Source organism: Aedes aegypti, chromosome 1 (genome assembly GCF_002204515.2).
Source record: "Aedes aegypti strain LVP_AGWG chromosome 1, AaegL5.0 Primary Assembly, whole genome shotgun sequence".
NCBI classification, from domain to species: Eukaryota; Metazoa; Arthropoda; class Insecta; order Diptera; family Culicidae; genus Aedes; species Aedes aegypti.
Window position 1 is genome coordinate 142,311,201 of NC_035107.1, and position 16,749 is coordinate 142,327,949.

The 16,749-nt window shown below is 37.7% G+C and overlaps 2 protein-coding genes across 3 annotated transcripts in view; one reads left to right on the plus strand and one right to left on the minus strand.

Annotated features, from left to right (window-relative positions):
• The window catches only part of LOC110674289 (inhibin beta chain-like), a gene marked incomplete at its 5' end in the record, with an annotated part of 53,811 nt that overhangs the window by 18,863 nt on the left and 18,199 nt on the right, over window positions 1–16,749 (plus strand). The gene's annotated exons all lie outside the window — the stretch shown is intronic.
• On the minus strand, window positions 1,279–16,612 carry LOC5575865 (32 kDa beta-galactoside-binding lectin lec-3). Of its 2 annotated transcripts, XM_021849155.1 has the most exons (6): window positions 16,418–16,612; window positions 16,263–16,358; window positions 16,021–16,196; window positions 15,569–15,817; window positions 1,694–1,853; window positions 1,279–1,628 (listed from the first exon to the last, which is right to left on the minus strand). In XM_021849155.1, the coding sequence occupies exons 2-6, from the start codon at window positions 16,352–16,354 to the stop codon at window positions 1,340–1,342; spliced, it is 966 nt and encodes a 321-aa protein (XP_021704847.1). In that variant the 5' UTR covers window positions 16,355–16,358; window positions 16,418–16,612; the 3' UTR covers window positions 1,279–1,339. The 2 variants fall into 2 exon arrangements, with proteins under 2 accessions (XP_021704847.1, XP_001655870.1); XM_001655820.3 differs by having other exon boundaries at window positions 16,263–16,585.

Here is a 16,749-nt window from a genome sequence, read left to right on the forward strand (position 1 = left end):
GTAATAATATTGGTAAAATTCGATTTCCATCTCAATATTTCAACTGTTACATTGTATAAACATCCTTCCTTCTTCCGAGCAATTTAGAAAGAATCTGACAGTTTCATAAGTACTAAAAATGTAAATTGCTTAGGGTGTTCATTTTACCCCCAGTTCCCCTACCAATAATTAATTGGACACTAGCTGTCATCCCCACTAGATCACGTTTTGAAAATATATTTTCCAAAGCCTGTGAGCTATGCACATACACCGTTTGCATAGTACACTAATTTTTAGAATGTTTGTTATTGTTACTCAACGAAAACTAAAACAATTTTTTTTTCCAGGATAAAATCAAGAAAACCAAAAAAAATCCATGGAAATTTTGTCAAGATATCCTTAGCGGCTTAATAAAAAATGGCAGCATGGAATTAAACAGAAAACTCTGTCACTAATAAATGAAACCATTTTAAAAATTTAATAAAAAGTTCTGAGCGGAAATGAGGGATTTTTTTTAACGTTCAATCCTTCTATTTATAATATTTTAGAAAATTCGAACTGGTACCAGTAAGTCTGGAATATTTGTTTAGATAAACCGCTCCGAGTTCTATCATAATTGTGGTTTCGACTCGTATAACCACTTAGTGGTGACTTGGGATATCAGCATTTTTAGTGCTATTAAAATGCCTGTCTTAGGACTTATTATTAATGCGTGTGACTACTTGGGTACTATACCAGTTTTCAATTTCAATTTGTTTATGCTGTTCGATACTTTTTTTATTTTGAATCTTCTATAAATTTGATCCAGAGATAAGCACTTATTTTTGATGTTTCTACCTGACTTTTTATCGTAAGTACACTTTTTATTTTATTGGGTGGTTCTATTCCATTCTAAATTTGATGTTTGGTAATATTATAAACAACCGTCATAAAGTGTAATTTTATCTATTACAAAACAACTCCAAAAATCAAAATTATCTGGTCTATCCGTTAAATCTTCCATTCCATTAATGTTATCATCATTTAGCAGTTCTTTATACTGTCCCCTCACCGTGCGTTTTCAAGTCAACCACTGGTACTCGCGTGCTTCACAAACTAGCGCACATGATCTTGCAGATTTTATGTTCGCTCTCCAGACATTGTGGCGCGTAGCTACGCATCAAGCATAATAAAAATCAATATATGGTTTCGGTTGCCAAAATAGATAGAATAAAAGCCACCGCAGTTTGTTCTAGACCACCGACGAGTACACACAATACCCAGGAGATTTGGATTTCGAAGGAATAAACTACTCACACATACTGGTAAGTACCTGCATAAATCAATCTTTTTTATTTCCAATAGCCCAATTAACCTCGAATTAGAAAATTTCGACTTCCGGGTGGGAGTAGGATTCGAATCCTTCACAGTCCGGCACTCCCATGTTCATGTGGTCCACGTTAGTAATTTCGAGCTGCATGCCATTGATGCACTGTACTTTGAATCCGTTCAAAATATCCAATTGATTGACGTTACGGTAGGCATAGGCTTCGAAATAACTGCCGTTCACACCAAATTTGAACTCACTTTCCGTGAAAGCAATTGCCAACTTAAACTGCTGATCCATAACGAATGGAAAACCTCCGCTAGTTTCTTCCTCACGGCGAAATCTGAAGCAAAATTATTTAGTCATTAACAGATGAAAATCGAAAGAAATAAATACAAAATAACCTACTCGAGCATTTCGGTATGCGAGTTTCGAACAACCTGATACTGGGGGTCGAAGCGAGGATTGAAATGTAGTGCCTGGCGCTTGGTGCCATTTTCCATGAATCGAATTATGAATCGACCACGTGGGTTGCCGAACGGTATGGCAGTGATTATGATGACGTGTCCTGTGGATTGTCGAACAAAATGGAAGAATTAATGGAAAAGTGTTACCTGAAACATGATAATGAATGGCAAAAGGTTTTGTAAAACCGAAAAAAGTTTTGCTAACTCCACTCCAAATTTAACTAGGGAGCCGGATCCTATTCTTGGCACTTTTGATTCACTTCGGCAGTGGGGTTTTTTGAAAGATTCAAAGCTCATTTTTGGCCACAATATGCATCATACTAGAGTGCTTCTTATTGCAAAGTTTCAGACAACTCGGTCGAGAAAAACCACCCATGCCAAAGTGAATCATGTAAGTGCCCAAGTGGTTCTGCACCCTATCACACAAGTTGTAGAGTGCATAAAAAGTGCAACAAAAGTGCTCGTTTGCATCAGATCATCAAGATGTATTCGAAACAAATGTTTCTTGAAGTATCGAGGACACAATCAGGATAATACGTGACACTGAGCTGCTAGCACACTAAGAAGTAGTGTGCACACTAGACTGATGCAAATTTTGAAGTGTTTGCTCCCCTATGCTTAAACGATGTCAATTATGATGAAAATGATCCTCCCAAAATTTGAAGTGATTCTTTGGTTGTGCACACGCTATTTGAAGTTTATATGGAAATTACTATGGAAAACGCAAATCTTTTGTGTTCAGTCCTCTAACTGCTCGTCATAATAATGTATGGAAAAGTGAACACACTCATCTCATGTGAAAATTTCCCAGCTACAACTTTGCCAAAGACCACATTTTGATGGGACGTCAGGATAATTTGTTGTTATTGATAACAAAGTCTAAATTATGCTTACGTGATCATTCAATTACATTCAGAGCAACACTGCTTTTTGCTGTAGAACATAGTAGCCTGGATTACTTTGATCTATTCTTCCCGCCAGAAGCATCACTGTTGCCTGCCGAACAGTTGGTGAAGCATGCTACATCCAAACCAACTTTATGATGATGAATAACAATTTATCCTGACGTCCAATCAAAAAGTGGTCTTCGGTAAAGTTGTAGCTGGGAGGATTTCTCATTAGGAGAGTTTGTTCACTTTTCCATAAAATTTTATGACGAAGAGATAGAGGGCTGAACACAAAAGATTGGCGTTTTCCATAGTAATCTCCATATAAACTTCAAATGGCGTGTGCACAGTCAAATTTCTTCCGAATCACTTCAAACTTTGGGAGGATGCTAGTTACCATAATTATAATCGTTTAAGCATAGGGGAGCTAAAACTTCAAAATATGCATCACTCTAGTGCACACTTTTGTAACGGTTCAACTTGGGATGCAACCAGCAATACAAGCACAAATTAGAAGGTGTTTGTGCCCTTAAAAAAAAATATGTTCGAAATGTAAATTCGGTTTAAAAAATTTCATTTTTCATTTTAAATCATTGCCAAACAAAACTAAACATTTGAAAGCTATGATTATTTCAAAACTCAGAGAAGCTCAATAAGTGAGTCAATTTTGTCTTTGTAAAGTAAATTTGCAGTTTACTTTAAATGATCGAGAATTCCATATGAAAAGTGTACATGACGCGTTTCTCGCAACATTATATTCGGAGTTGACAGTATTCTCTAAGAATACAAACAAAATGGATGTGAGACCTCATCGAAAATATTATTTCTTTATTGTTTTGTCTAGTATGCGGATTAGACAGTTTCACAAAAATCAAAATTTCTGGTATTCAACCAGTCACCCCCTAGTCCTAGTTGCAATACTAAAACAAACTACCAGACAAATGTTCGTCCAATTTGGAGAAGATTAGCAGGTGCCTCAAGTCGAATTTGTGTTTTTTGGCTATTTTTTACATTCAAAAAATTCTAACGAGAATTTGGAAAAACAAAAATTTAAATAAATACCACTAGTTGAGGGTATTATTAGTACTTTACAATTTTTGAGAACACTGTATGCCGATAAGAGATGGTTTTGACCTCATAAAATTGATTCCTGTTTTTTGAAGTACCTGTAAAACATACATTTCTCTACAGTTTTTGTTCTACAAGATTCTTAACCTCATGTCTAATCATAAAAGTTCAACCGTAGTATCATTCCTTTGTCATTTCTGAACATTATTGTAGTACTTCATTTTTGTATCCGAATTACAGATAAATTGTAAAAAATCGTCGGAAATACGACATTCCTCATTCCCCTCCCTGCATTTTAGAGCTGCTGCCAAGTGGCTCAATTGCTGACATATTACAAAACTGAACATAGTAGCTTTGCTTTTTCAATGATGGATGATGATTGAAGAAAACAGCTATCAAATTTCATCAACGCAGTCGTGTTTCACACAACATTCGCATTTGATGCCAAGCAATTACATATGTGATATACTGCCGTTATACGCATAATTGTCCCATGTTACTTTTAGTGCATTTTGTTTTTGTTTTGTCATCAAACAGTTTATTTTTACGTATAGTTTTAGGAAACACTTACCAAAAATTAACTTTGTTCGGAAACTCAATGAAAAGCAAGCCAAGTCAATTTGTCCCATTGTTGAATTTCCACGCATAACTGTCCCACTACTGTATTTCTACGCATAACTGTCATACCAAACAATTCGCTGCGCTGTTCTCGAACAAAATATTCAGTAGGCAGTTTTGAATTAGCTGGTATTTGGGACAATCGTTTTGAATATCTTCTTACGTTGGATTAAAATCCCATGTGGAACGCAACCTGTTTAATGTGTTTGTATTATCGGGATGCATTCATCATTCATGCGAGCCTGAAGTCTAATTTGATAGAAATTTTAGATATCAAAATATTATTTCCCATCCGTTTTTTAATGAATTTCAGTTTCAGGGTTGATCACAAAATTCTTCTAGTTTTTGGAACCACGGTCATCGATTAGAAATTTACCGTAATTTTGGATTCATCACGGGGAGTACTGAAATAATCCCACTTGAAGAATCAGTAATCATTTTAATTTCGAGTCCATGGCTTGCGAAAAATTAACCTCATGATTTAGCAAACCAAGTCTAAATAAAAATAGTTCGACCGCTTTTGGATGACTTGAACACATGCTAGGTTGTTCCGAATACCGGTTCCCTGGTAGAAGTGGCCATTATATTGGCGAATCTGAAACCTGGCTTGCGACATATCAATTTTCATAAAATTGCGATTCAAGTCTAAAGGTGGTTCAAATGCATTTGAATGACTTGACAACATGTCGGATTGTTCTGAATTCCCGGTTCCCTGAGGAAAATGGCCTCTAAACTGTCGGTTCTGAAACCTAGCAGGCAACATCAAACTTCATAAATTCCCAAATCAAGGCTAAAGAATGGTAATTTAAAGATTTTTGGATGACTTGATAATATGCCAGGCCTGTTTCCCAGAGGCAGTGGCCATTATATGGGCGGTTCTGAGACCTATCTTGCGACATTTCAAACTTGATGAAGTCAAGGAGAAGTCAAAGTCAAGTCAAAAAAAGAATAGTTCAAGAGGTTTTGGATGACCTGGCCACATCTGGGTTTTTCCGAATAATTAGTTTTTCGGTGCAAGTGGCAAATATGTTGGTGGTCCTAAAACTTAATTAGCAATGTATCAAATATCATGATTTTGCAAATCAAGTACAAATAAATGTCAAATCGTTGGAAGATTTGTGTCGTGAATTTTGATTTAAATATTTTCTCCGCAGAATAACCTTGAATTAGACGAGACGAGTTTCTGTCAAGCCTGTAGCTGGAAGAGTCGATATAGGAATTTATTATATCTGATAAACCCTCTAACTTACTCATCCACTATTTCTTTTACTAACTCATACATTTTCTCATTATCACACATACAGAAAGCTTTGCTTTCCATCCCAAACTATAAAATCGTATTTTTTCACTTCCCTACACGTGGCTTTGTTTGGCACATGCCACTTGAGCCTTCATTAGGTGCCTTAACATAGTCTTGAGGATATACGTCCTCTACATTCGGTACAATCTATACGTAGGGGAAGTGGTGGTAAAATGAACAGGGGTGGTAAAATGAACACCGTGCCTTTTACCGAGAAAAAACAAAATTCGATTAATTTTTATCACGCACGGCCGATTTAGAGCATAAATCTGAGTGTTCGGGTTGATACGTAGGTCAATTGAATTGAAAATATCAACGAAAACTAAGATTTTAGAAAACCATGTTTGAAAATTAGAACTGACGTTACTTTTAGCTCGGAAGACTTGAGGTTTTTCAGTGAGGTGGATATCGTTATGATATGATGTCAAATCTGATACCTTTAGAATTCTTTTTGAATGGGTTACAATCATTAATGGATGTATTTTCGGTGGGGCAATGAATATTTCCAGAAATATTTGTTTTGCTCACGTTTTTTGCGTGGTGTTTATTTTACCACCAATCGCTGTTCATTTTACCCACACAGTGCAGGTAAAATGAACATTTGCATCGCTTTTTGATAGCGATGAAAATATGTGAAAATTTAGCTATTTTAGTCTGAATCCATGTCGCTGCTATAGATTACATCACTATTTTTGATGTTGTGCCATAGAACTACACAAATTCCTCGTTTTTATATCAGAAACAAGATGATTTCCTTAAGGTGTTCATTTTACCACCCCTTCCCCTAAGAATTGTATGCTTAGCACATAATTGGTCTCTACTATCAGTGGGACTTTTATGCGTAGAAATTCACCAAAAACCCTGTATTTCTAGGCATAACAGTCCCACTTTGAATTTCGTAGCTAAATTTACTTTATTCCCATGATACAAACTCTTGACTCTAATGAACAAGGTATTCGTTATACTATTGTAAAGATTTTAATTTAATTTACCACACACCTTGTCAATCCGAGGCCTAAATGTGTTAAAATCTTTAAACGCGTTTTTCTCGATTGCATATTTTGGAACATGGGACAATTATGCGTATAACGGCAGTATAGCCCCGAGGCTAAGCTTCTCGACTACAGATCTTGAGGATCAGAGTTTGATTACGGGACTTCATTTAGAGTGTTGTTTTTTGCCATGGACCAAATGACTTGAGGCCAAAAAATTTCATCATGATTCATTGTTCAAAAGTTCATCTTGTGTCTGAGTCTTAATCAATAGGACTCACAAAAACTTCCCACTCCTAAGTGAATGAAGAGAAATGCTTAAGTAGTGATTTTTGCCTTCAGTCCTTTTTCTATGCTGCATATAATAAACATTGGTTTCACTCGAAAAAAAGAATCATAATTGAACTCCGATCCTCTAGATCTGTAGTCGAGAAGCTTGACCTCGGGGCTATATCGCATATGTAAATGCTTGGCATCAAATGCGAATGATGTTTGAAACACGACTGCGTTGATGACATTTGATAGCTGTTTTCTTCAATCATCATCCATCATTGAAAAAGCAAAGCTACTATGTTCAATTTTGTAACATGTCAGCAATTGCGCCATTTAGCAGCAGCTCTAATTTCAGAGGAATGAGGAATGTCGTATTTCCGACGATTTTTTACAATTTATCTGTAATTCGGATACAAAAATGAAGTACTGCAATAATGTTCAGAAATGACAAAGGAATGATACTACGGTTGAACTTTTATGATTGAGCATGAGGTTAAGAATCTTGTAGAACAAAAACTGTAGAGAAATGTATGTTTTACAGGTATTTTAATGCACAGAAATCAATTTTATGAGGTCAAAACCATCTCTAATCGGCATACAGTGTTCTCCAAAGTTGTAAAGAATTAATAATAATTTCAACTAGTGGTATTTATTTTGATTTTCGTTTTTCCTAATTCTCTTTAGAATTTTTTGAATGTAAAAAATAGCCAAAAACACAAATTCGACTTGAGGCACCTGCTAATTTTCTCCAAATTGGATGAAAATTTGTCTGGTAGTTTGTTTTAGTATTGCAACTGGGACTAGGGGGTGACTGGTTGAATCCCAGAAATTTTGATTTTTGTGAAACTGTCTAATGCGGATCCATCGATATCTAAAGGGTTTTCTGCAGCCTTGTCGTTCAGGATAAGTTTAAGATAGTAACCAGGAATTTCTTTGACGATGACTTCAGGAAATACTGCAGACATTCCTTCTAAAATAGGAATTCTAGAAACTTCAAACTCGTGGAGGTATTCCTCAAAGAGTTCTTAATAGATTTTTTCGAATAAATCATGGATGAGATTTGGAGTACCGTAATCCGGGGTAACATTGATCAGTTTTTAGGATATTTCTTAAATATTTCATCCAAAAATGTAAATGTTGTGAGTTTTATATTTTTAAAACAAATACTGCCACCCATAGCTTGTGACTATATACTGTATTTTGTTTTTTTGAAAGATTTAAGCATGTTTACCAAAATGTTTTATGTGATTTTTTAATTTAGCTGATATGGGGTAACATTGATCATCTATGTAAACAACGTTCGGTAATATTAAAAATGTCGTTACTTACATAAATCATGGCCCCTAAAGCCGAATATGATGCCTGAAGCCGAATATGCCAAAATGTGTCGCCTCGACCTGTTAACTATATTGTTCGGCGTATATAACAGTTCTATCGATCGTTGGCATACTTTCGGAGATTTAGACTAGATTTAGATTAGATTAGATTAGATTTAGATTTCTTTGCCGATTGGATTCTACGTTTATAAGGTTTAATCACCGCATGACTTTGATATTATGAAAATTTATTGGCTTTTTTCGGTGAATGCAATACTTATAGTCACGTAAAACATTTTAGCCTGTCTAGTGTTAGTAGTGACCAACACTACAAAATCTAGCCGTTCAAGACTAGCACGTTAGACAACGATTTGTCGTTTTGATTGTGTTGTTCACACATATTGGCCTTTGTTAAAACACATTTTTAACTTCTATTCATTTCTCTCGTCGCTCGCTTGCGATTCTATCCATCTTGTCATTTCATTACTTTCGTTACTCCCTTTCACTCAGAGTATAAGTATTGCATTCACCGAAAAAAGCCAATAAATTTTCATAACATTGAAGTCATGCGGTGATTAAACCTTATAAATGTAGAAGATAGATATGCATTCTTATAAATTACTTAAGTTTTAATCAATAACGTTTTCATAAATGATTTGCCCTTCTTTATTTCTAACAATTACATGCAAGAGGAGCACGTCAAGAAACAAATTTAATCGACAAAAATCATTGCATTGTTGACACTACATAATGTTCAACTTTACTGCTGTAATCAAACCACTTAAACAAACAATACTTTGGTTGTACAGCTCAATAATAGTTGACTATTGATTCTAAAACGGTGTGCCTCTTGTCAATCACACCGCATGTGAAGGTTAAAAATATCGTGCATCGTTTTTGGGATTTCTATACCCTCTCCTTCCGTTTGTCAAGCATTTTCCAAAACCGTCGTGCGGGGTGATACTGGAACATAAGGGTGACTCAAACCATTACCAGAAGAATGAAAACAATGTGAAAAGCTTCAAGAATTGGTCATAAATAGCCACTAGATGGGCATACACTAGTTGTTTGACGTTCATACTAGCCATGAGATGCATCGAAAAGGGCGGTCAAAGTCACCCCCTAGGCCCAATGTAACCCCACACGGCGGTACATTCTCATTCTTCGTACATTCTTCCCCATAAACTCACGCGTGATTTCCCCTACCAGATCTAAAATGAAGAAACAAAATGTGGGCACATTTTCTATCTATCTTCCATCTGCCTGTATGCAAATGGGCGGGACAAATTATAGTCGTTTGTCTGTGTATGAAGCAAACTGTGTTTGCATGTATTCCGCGTCGCGCAAAACAATGCACGTGTCAAGCGTTATAATAAAGCCGAAAAACGAACGATCGTTCTTTTCCCGGTTCATTTTTTGTCTGATCCGATCTGATCAAATAAACTTTCACCAAAAAAGAGCCACGGATCACTCGTTCTTTTGAGTGATCCAGATCTTTTGAACGGCTCCGATTCTTTTTGCCTATCTCTATTGTTTAGTGGAATACCTATATGTAGATGAAAACCCGTATTTAGTACTATACCATTTAATTCCACTAGAGATTGAATCTTTTGACAGATACGCGTATTTTGACCTCAACTGTAAGGTCGTGTTCTGTGTCGTGTACTAGACTCGAGATAAGTCGAGACAAGTCGAGTCTAGTACACGACACTGAAGACGGCCTTATATTTGAGGTCGAAATACGCGTATCTGTCAAAAGATTTAAACTCTAGTGGAATCAAATAAATACGGTACTTCATCTTCTTATAAATCATAATTAATCATCCAGTAGAAATCATTGTAAGATCTACCGGAATAACAACTGAAAAAGTCTGAGGAAAAATTGGTGGAAGAATATCTGTAGGAAATCTTGGGATTTTCTTCCTGTTCGGCGTTTTTTCTCCGCTCGTTTAGAATTATGAGGTCACCATCAGAAAGCTGAGGAAAAACTGAGTAAGAAAGGCTACAAAAACTAGGTGAGGAATGGTATTAACCCTATGAAATTAACGATTTTCTAAATCATGTTGTGCAATCAATGAAAACATCATTTTTGGTACAAAATAGAACCATGTTTTCAATCGTTGGTGTTTTCTTCGAGTCGAGTGAAGAATAAGGTATCAGAAGGCCGGCTCCAAAGGCACGTTCCCCACCAGTTGGGAGAATTGTGCCATCGCCATATTTGAGCCTATTTCATCATCTACCCGATGGGAGAGGAAAGGAAAGGAAAAGATGGGAGGAAATAGGAGTGGGGTCCCTTGAAGAGGGAAGATCGCATAAGCATGTAGCTCCATACCACAATGGGTTCGAACAGCGCCCTAAAAAGGGCACTGCAAAACGCATGAGCGTAAAGAGAGCCTATAGCTCATTACCACTGCGGGTTAAGAATAACAGAATGTCCTGAAGATTCAGGCTTCTGAATTCAGTTTCACTTAATAAGTGTTTACCAAGTAATTGGAATCGCATTTGTGCAAAAACTGGACAGTTACATATCAGGTGATACGAAGTTCCATAATCGGAGTCACAACTATCACACACAAATGAGTCAGCACGCTGAATATTTGCCATGTGATAGTTGAGTCGGCAATGGCCTGTCAACGCTCTGACCAAGAGACTGCAATTCTGCTTTGACAGATTTGTTAAATACTTCGCCACCCTTGGATATGGCTCAGTAATGTACAATTTTGTTTGACGACATGACTCCAAACTATTCCAATATTGCTTGTGCTGAGTTGCCGCCCAAGAATTTATCTGAAGCTTCACCCAGCACTTCGAAATTGGAATAGCCGGCTCAGGGCCAATGAAGTCATGCGATGCTCCATCGCGAGCTAGCTCATCAGCCAATTCATTTCCAACGATGGAAGAATGGCCAGGTACCCATACAAGGTTTACAGAGTTGACTGAATTCAGTTCCTCAATTTGAGTTCGACATGCGATAACAAGCTTCGACCTTGAGTTGACCGAAGCGAGAGCTTTTATAGCAGCTTGACTATCTGAACAGAAGTATATGACTTTACCCATTACGCGCTGTTGAAGTGCTGATGGCACTCCACACATAAGAGCAAATATTTCCGCCTGAAAAACGGTGCAGTTTCTACCAAGTGAGTAAAACTGATTCAGCCTTAGCTCACGAGAATATACTCCTGCACCAGCTCTACCTTCAAGAAGGGAGCCATCAGTGTAACATACTATATTGTTTGATATACTTCTTTCCAAATAGCCAGACGTCCACTCTTCCCGTGAAGGGAATTGTGTGGTAAATGTCCTGTAAGGAAAGTGACAAGCAATTGTGAGATCACTTGGAGCAAGGACAATTTTGTCCCAATTTACCAAAAGTGGAAACAACGAAGTGTGTGTAGATCTACGATTCACTGGATTTTTCTCCAGTAGATCCAGTACCCATAAACGGTAAGAGCAAGAAAGTGCTTCTTGTTTAAGATATATGTGTAGTGGCGCAACGTCGAAAATGGCCTCAAGCGCTGCTGTGGGAGTTGTAGAGAACGCACCAGACATCGCCATCAAGCACATCCTTTGGAGTTGGCCCAATTTTGATTGGATTGTTCTCACTTCGCCCTTTTGCCACCACACAAGACATCCATATGCCAATATTGGTCGAACAACTGTTGTGTAAATCCATTTGATATATTTGGGTTTGAGGCCCCAAGTTTTACCAAAGGTTCGCCGGCATTGACCGAAGGCCATGCAAGCTTTTTTGACTCTGCAATCAATGTGAGGTGTCCATGAAAGTTTGGAATCTAGAATGACTCCGACATACTTTACTTGATCAGTCACATTAATCTCAGTGCCAAAAAGACGTAAAGGTCGAATTCCATCGCGGTTTCGTCTTTCCGTAAACAGAACAATAGATGTTTTATTCGGGTTAACCGAAAGGCCATATTGGCGACACCAACTCTCGACTACCTGAAGAGCACTTTGCATCAGGTCGAATAGGGTGCTTATGCACATACCAACTATCAGAGCTAGATAGTCGTCGGCAAATCCATATGTTGGAAAACCGCTATTATTGAGTTGCCTCAATAGCGTATCTGCTACGAGATTCCACAAAAGTGGTGACAAGACAAGGGGGCATCCGCAAACACTCAATTTTCGAATCGCTGCTTGACGCAATGTCGAGAAGAGATGTCGGTTTTTGAGCATTTGATGAATCCAATTGGTAATCATTGTAGGTAGCCCATGGTTTCGTGCGGCTTCCAATATGGCATCGAAAGACACGTTATCAAAGGCACCCTCAATATCCAAGAAAACACCCAAGCAGGATTGCTTCTGAGCGAATGCTTTCTCGATATCGTATACAACTTTGTGTAAAAGAGTCACAGTGGACTTTCCAGATTGGTAAGCATGTTGATTCACATGAAGAGGCATGTTTGCCAAATAAACATCACGGATGTGATGATCGATAATGCGTTCCAGACATTTCAGAAGAAAACAGGTCAGACTGATTGGTCTAAAACTCTTCGCTTCTTCATACGACGCACGTCCTCCTTTCGGGATAAACTTTACAGTAATATCACGCCAGGATCTGGGAATATACCCGGTAGCATTAATTTAAGTGAAAAAGTCTGGCGGCCATCTTGGATTTTGACGCCATCTTGATTTTAAGTAGTGGAATGAGTTTTTCACCTTGTTAGCGCTCAACATGTTGAATTTCGTTAGTAATCTTTGATCAAAAGAAAAAAACATGAAATACAAGTTGACAACACTTGATTTGATATTTTGGTATGAGAATCAATAAATTCACCTCACAGTTGAAAGATAAATTTTCTCAAAACATGTTTAAGGGAATCGCAATTTATTGGAACGTCAATGGCACCGGTCAGAAATTATGTCACGCAAAATTTTTCGATGCCTCCCCCTATTTGTTGAGCTTTTTGAATGAGACATATGAAAATTGTGTAAGGCTTGTCACCGATACGAATTTTGTGTACATCAAGGTTAGCCGCCACGAACTGTTAGTTTGACATGTTAGAAACGCGTAATTGATTGAAGCATATTTTTGCATTTTATTGAAGATGACAAAAATCAGTTAAGATTTAGTTTCTACAAATCTAAAGGAAACGTCACAATAGCATCTTCGATTCAAATTAAAAACTGTAGTGAAACATGCATCTTTCTACTTATTTTAGATAAAAATTGAAATTAAATGCATAGAGAAATACGGCCCTTTTCCAGAGTTGAGGCTGATTCGCTGTTGAAAAGAAATTTCTTGGCCATTCCTTGGAATTCCTGCAAGGAATCGATCAAGAGAGAGTTTTTTTCCTGATCGCAGTAAATACGCAGTTCAAAAGAAATGACTTTTTTTTCAGCAGCAAATTAGGCTTTAGTCCGGAAAGATCGAAGGCACACAACAAAACAAAACTAGTGATTTTCGCCAAGCCTGCCTGGTCGTTGGCGAGCTGGAATTATCTCAAAGTTTGTTTCATATTTCGTGTGTAGTATCGGTGTCTGTTTCCCAGGTAAATTGATGCGTGACTTATTGTGTGCATAACCCGAGTTCAGTAGTTGTTGAATTATAATTACTAGTTTTTTATTAGGCAATGCGGTTGATTGGCGATTTAATATATTGATATAATCCACTTGCATCTCTTTTACTCTAAACAAATTTGATTTTTATTTAACTGTCATTATTTTATTTAAAATTAAAATGTATTCACTATTTTTAAACCCGATTTTTGATTTTTAGTCAAAATCCAAATAAGTTTCCATTAATAACGTGCAGTCAGCGTAATCTATCACGCGGATTTTTTACGCTGTCCTTGTGTTAAAAATCGTTAAGTTTTGACGTTAACTACGTCTTACGGCAATATACTGGGTGTCAATTGAAAATCTAAAATGTTGCGACCGTCACGAAATTATGTAAGATCTTGAATAATAATAACTCAGCCATTTATCGGTAGATTTTCAATATTTTCCCACCAATCGGTCGGAAATTTATACAATATTTTACTCAAATGGAGAAAACTTGTTTTTTGACGATAGACTGTCGAAAATTGGGAAAATGTGGACCCCTTTCTTACGCAACCAAACTCGTTCATATTGTCTTCCACGATTCCTTTGGGTTGGCTAGTGTACTATAAAAGCAGACCAATTTCTGCTTCTTCGCGCATTCTTCTTTTGACGTTAACTACGTCTTACAGCAATATACTGGGTGTCATTTGAAAATCTAAAATGTTGCGACCGTCACGATATTATGTTAGAGTTTGAACTAAAGGAAGTCAGCAACTATGAAAATCGACCAAAATTCAAATGCAAAAAATCACTTGGCGTAGTTAACGTCATGCGGTCGTGTCTTGTACACAACCCCCTCTGATTTTTTTAATTATTATCGGTCAGTAATATCGAAACTTTCTTAAGGTGAAGATACATCAACTCGAATTTACAAGAGCACAAATCTAGAGAACCTGATAACCATTTGTGCTGAAAATTTAACTCACTGGTCACTCGCTGATGGTGATCAATCAATTAAATTTTCAGCGCGAACGGATGTCAGGTTCTCTAGATTTGTGCTCTTGAACATTCGAAGTTCGGCTTAAATGCATTTTCACCTTAACATGGTTTAAGTTCAAAATTATTTGGCCCGTAACGACGCATAAAAAGCAGGCTTGATAGAAACTCCTCTGCGAGGCAAAGAGGAGGCGATTTTGCCGTTTTTCTGAGGAGAAAAAAATAAACTCAAAATTTTCAACACAGATCCTCAAGCGATTCGAGTGAGAGTGCAGAAAAATGCGAGGATTTTTTCAGACACTCTCTCTCTCTCGTTGCGATGCCCACCATCACTCACACTTCAAACGAACTCTCGAGTCTGCCGCCCGAACAGACAGTCCTCGGGGAGTTGTGAGAGCACCCTTTTTTGATGGAATTTAACTCGGTTTTTTTTTTGTGCTGCATCTTCCTCGCTCATTTTTCGTTGCCTCGCTGCTTAGCATTTTTTGGCTCCCTCGCAAAGAGGCACTGGCAGCACGCTGCTCTAGAGTATGTCACCGAACTCTGATGATGTTGAGGAGAATTATCAAGCCTGATAAAAAGCCGGCTGCAAAGGCAAAATGCTTATTCTGCGAGCCGGTTGAGACAACACCAACAGTATTCTTCTCGAGTGCCGTGAGATGACTAATGTAAACCTAAACGGGTTTACTTTTATCGCCTCATCAAACTCGCCGAATAAGCATTATCAATCAGGAAATTTCATTATCCTAATTTACCAACAACTTGGGCCATTCTGTATAACTGCGGACGTTATCATCAAGCTACAGAAAGTTACTCGCTGATTGTGGGAAAAAGCCGAGCTACACACTCAACCTCAGTACTCACCTGGTAAAAACGGTTTAGGCACATCATTGCTGAACGAGTTCAATGATTCATCGAACTGAATAGCCGGGAAGGGCGTGGGAAATGCTTGTCGGTGATCCATTTGCACAATTTGCTGAACATCCTTCACCACAGTAATGGTGCGAATTTCGGACAAGGCTGCTCTGAATCCATACGTGCAATATGGATGCCCATTGATGGCAATATGGAACCGATCATCTCCGATCAGAATGTAGAGTTTGAATACATCACCTACATATTTGAAAAGCATTCATTGAGTGCCAGGTTAGCGAAAGCTCAAATTTTCAAGAGTACAAATTTAAAGCACTAACAAGTGCTCAATCGATCAAGTTTTCAACTCAAACGAATGTTCCATTCTCCAAATTTGGGCTCTTGAAAATTTGAGGATTGGCTTCGATTTATTTTTATCTCCAATTAAAGAAGTTATTGCAAACCTGGAGTTGTTGGGTTCGGGGCAGTCAGCTCATTCAAGTTCTCTTCACGTTCCTCTCCGCCCCAAACGCCACCGAGTTTAGAATTCCGCACAATTATATCATCGTGGAAACGAATAGAGAGATGGAGAATGATGTCTGCTTCGTCGGATTTTCCCGACAGAAAGTTGATGTTAACTCTGCAAAACGGTTAGAAAATAATTCCAAGTGACAATTTACATTTCACTGTTTCATATGTTGGCCACCTCTCGGCATCATCAATGGGCCTCGCGCTGATAACAAATATTTGCCCCGCCTCGACAGTGCACGATAAATTACCAGCAAATTGAGTCAACATTTTTCTGAAATATTTACACAACTGTTAACACCTGTTACCTAAGACGCCGTAGTTGCAACTGACTCAAAGTTTCAAATTAATTTGAGCTGCGATATCGACTGGTTGTAATCAGCTATCGATAAAGTTGATTAGATAAATTGATATCCTTCAAATCCATGCAGTCAAAAGTTGATGAAGCAAATCTAAAACCAGACATCACCTTGATGCACCGTTTTGGTAACTGTTTTGAGTATAGGTTTGTGGAGCGTGCAAGTGATTCACACTTCACTCTATCAGTTGTCACGCTATCACGCAAAATGATAAGAATTTACACCGTTGCGCAGTGGCGCGGCTTGCAATAAAGGTCGGATAAAACATTAAAAGTGCAGTAAAACGAGTATCTTTTATAGTGTGGG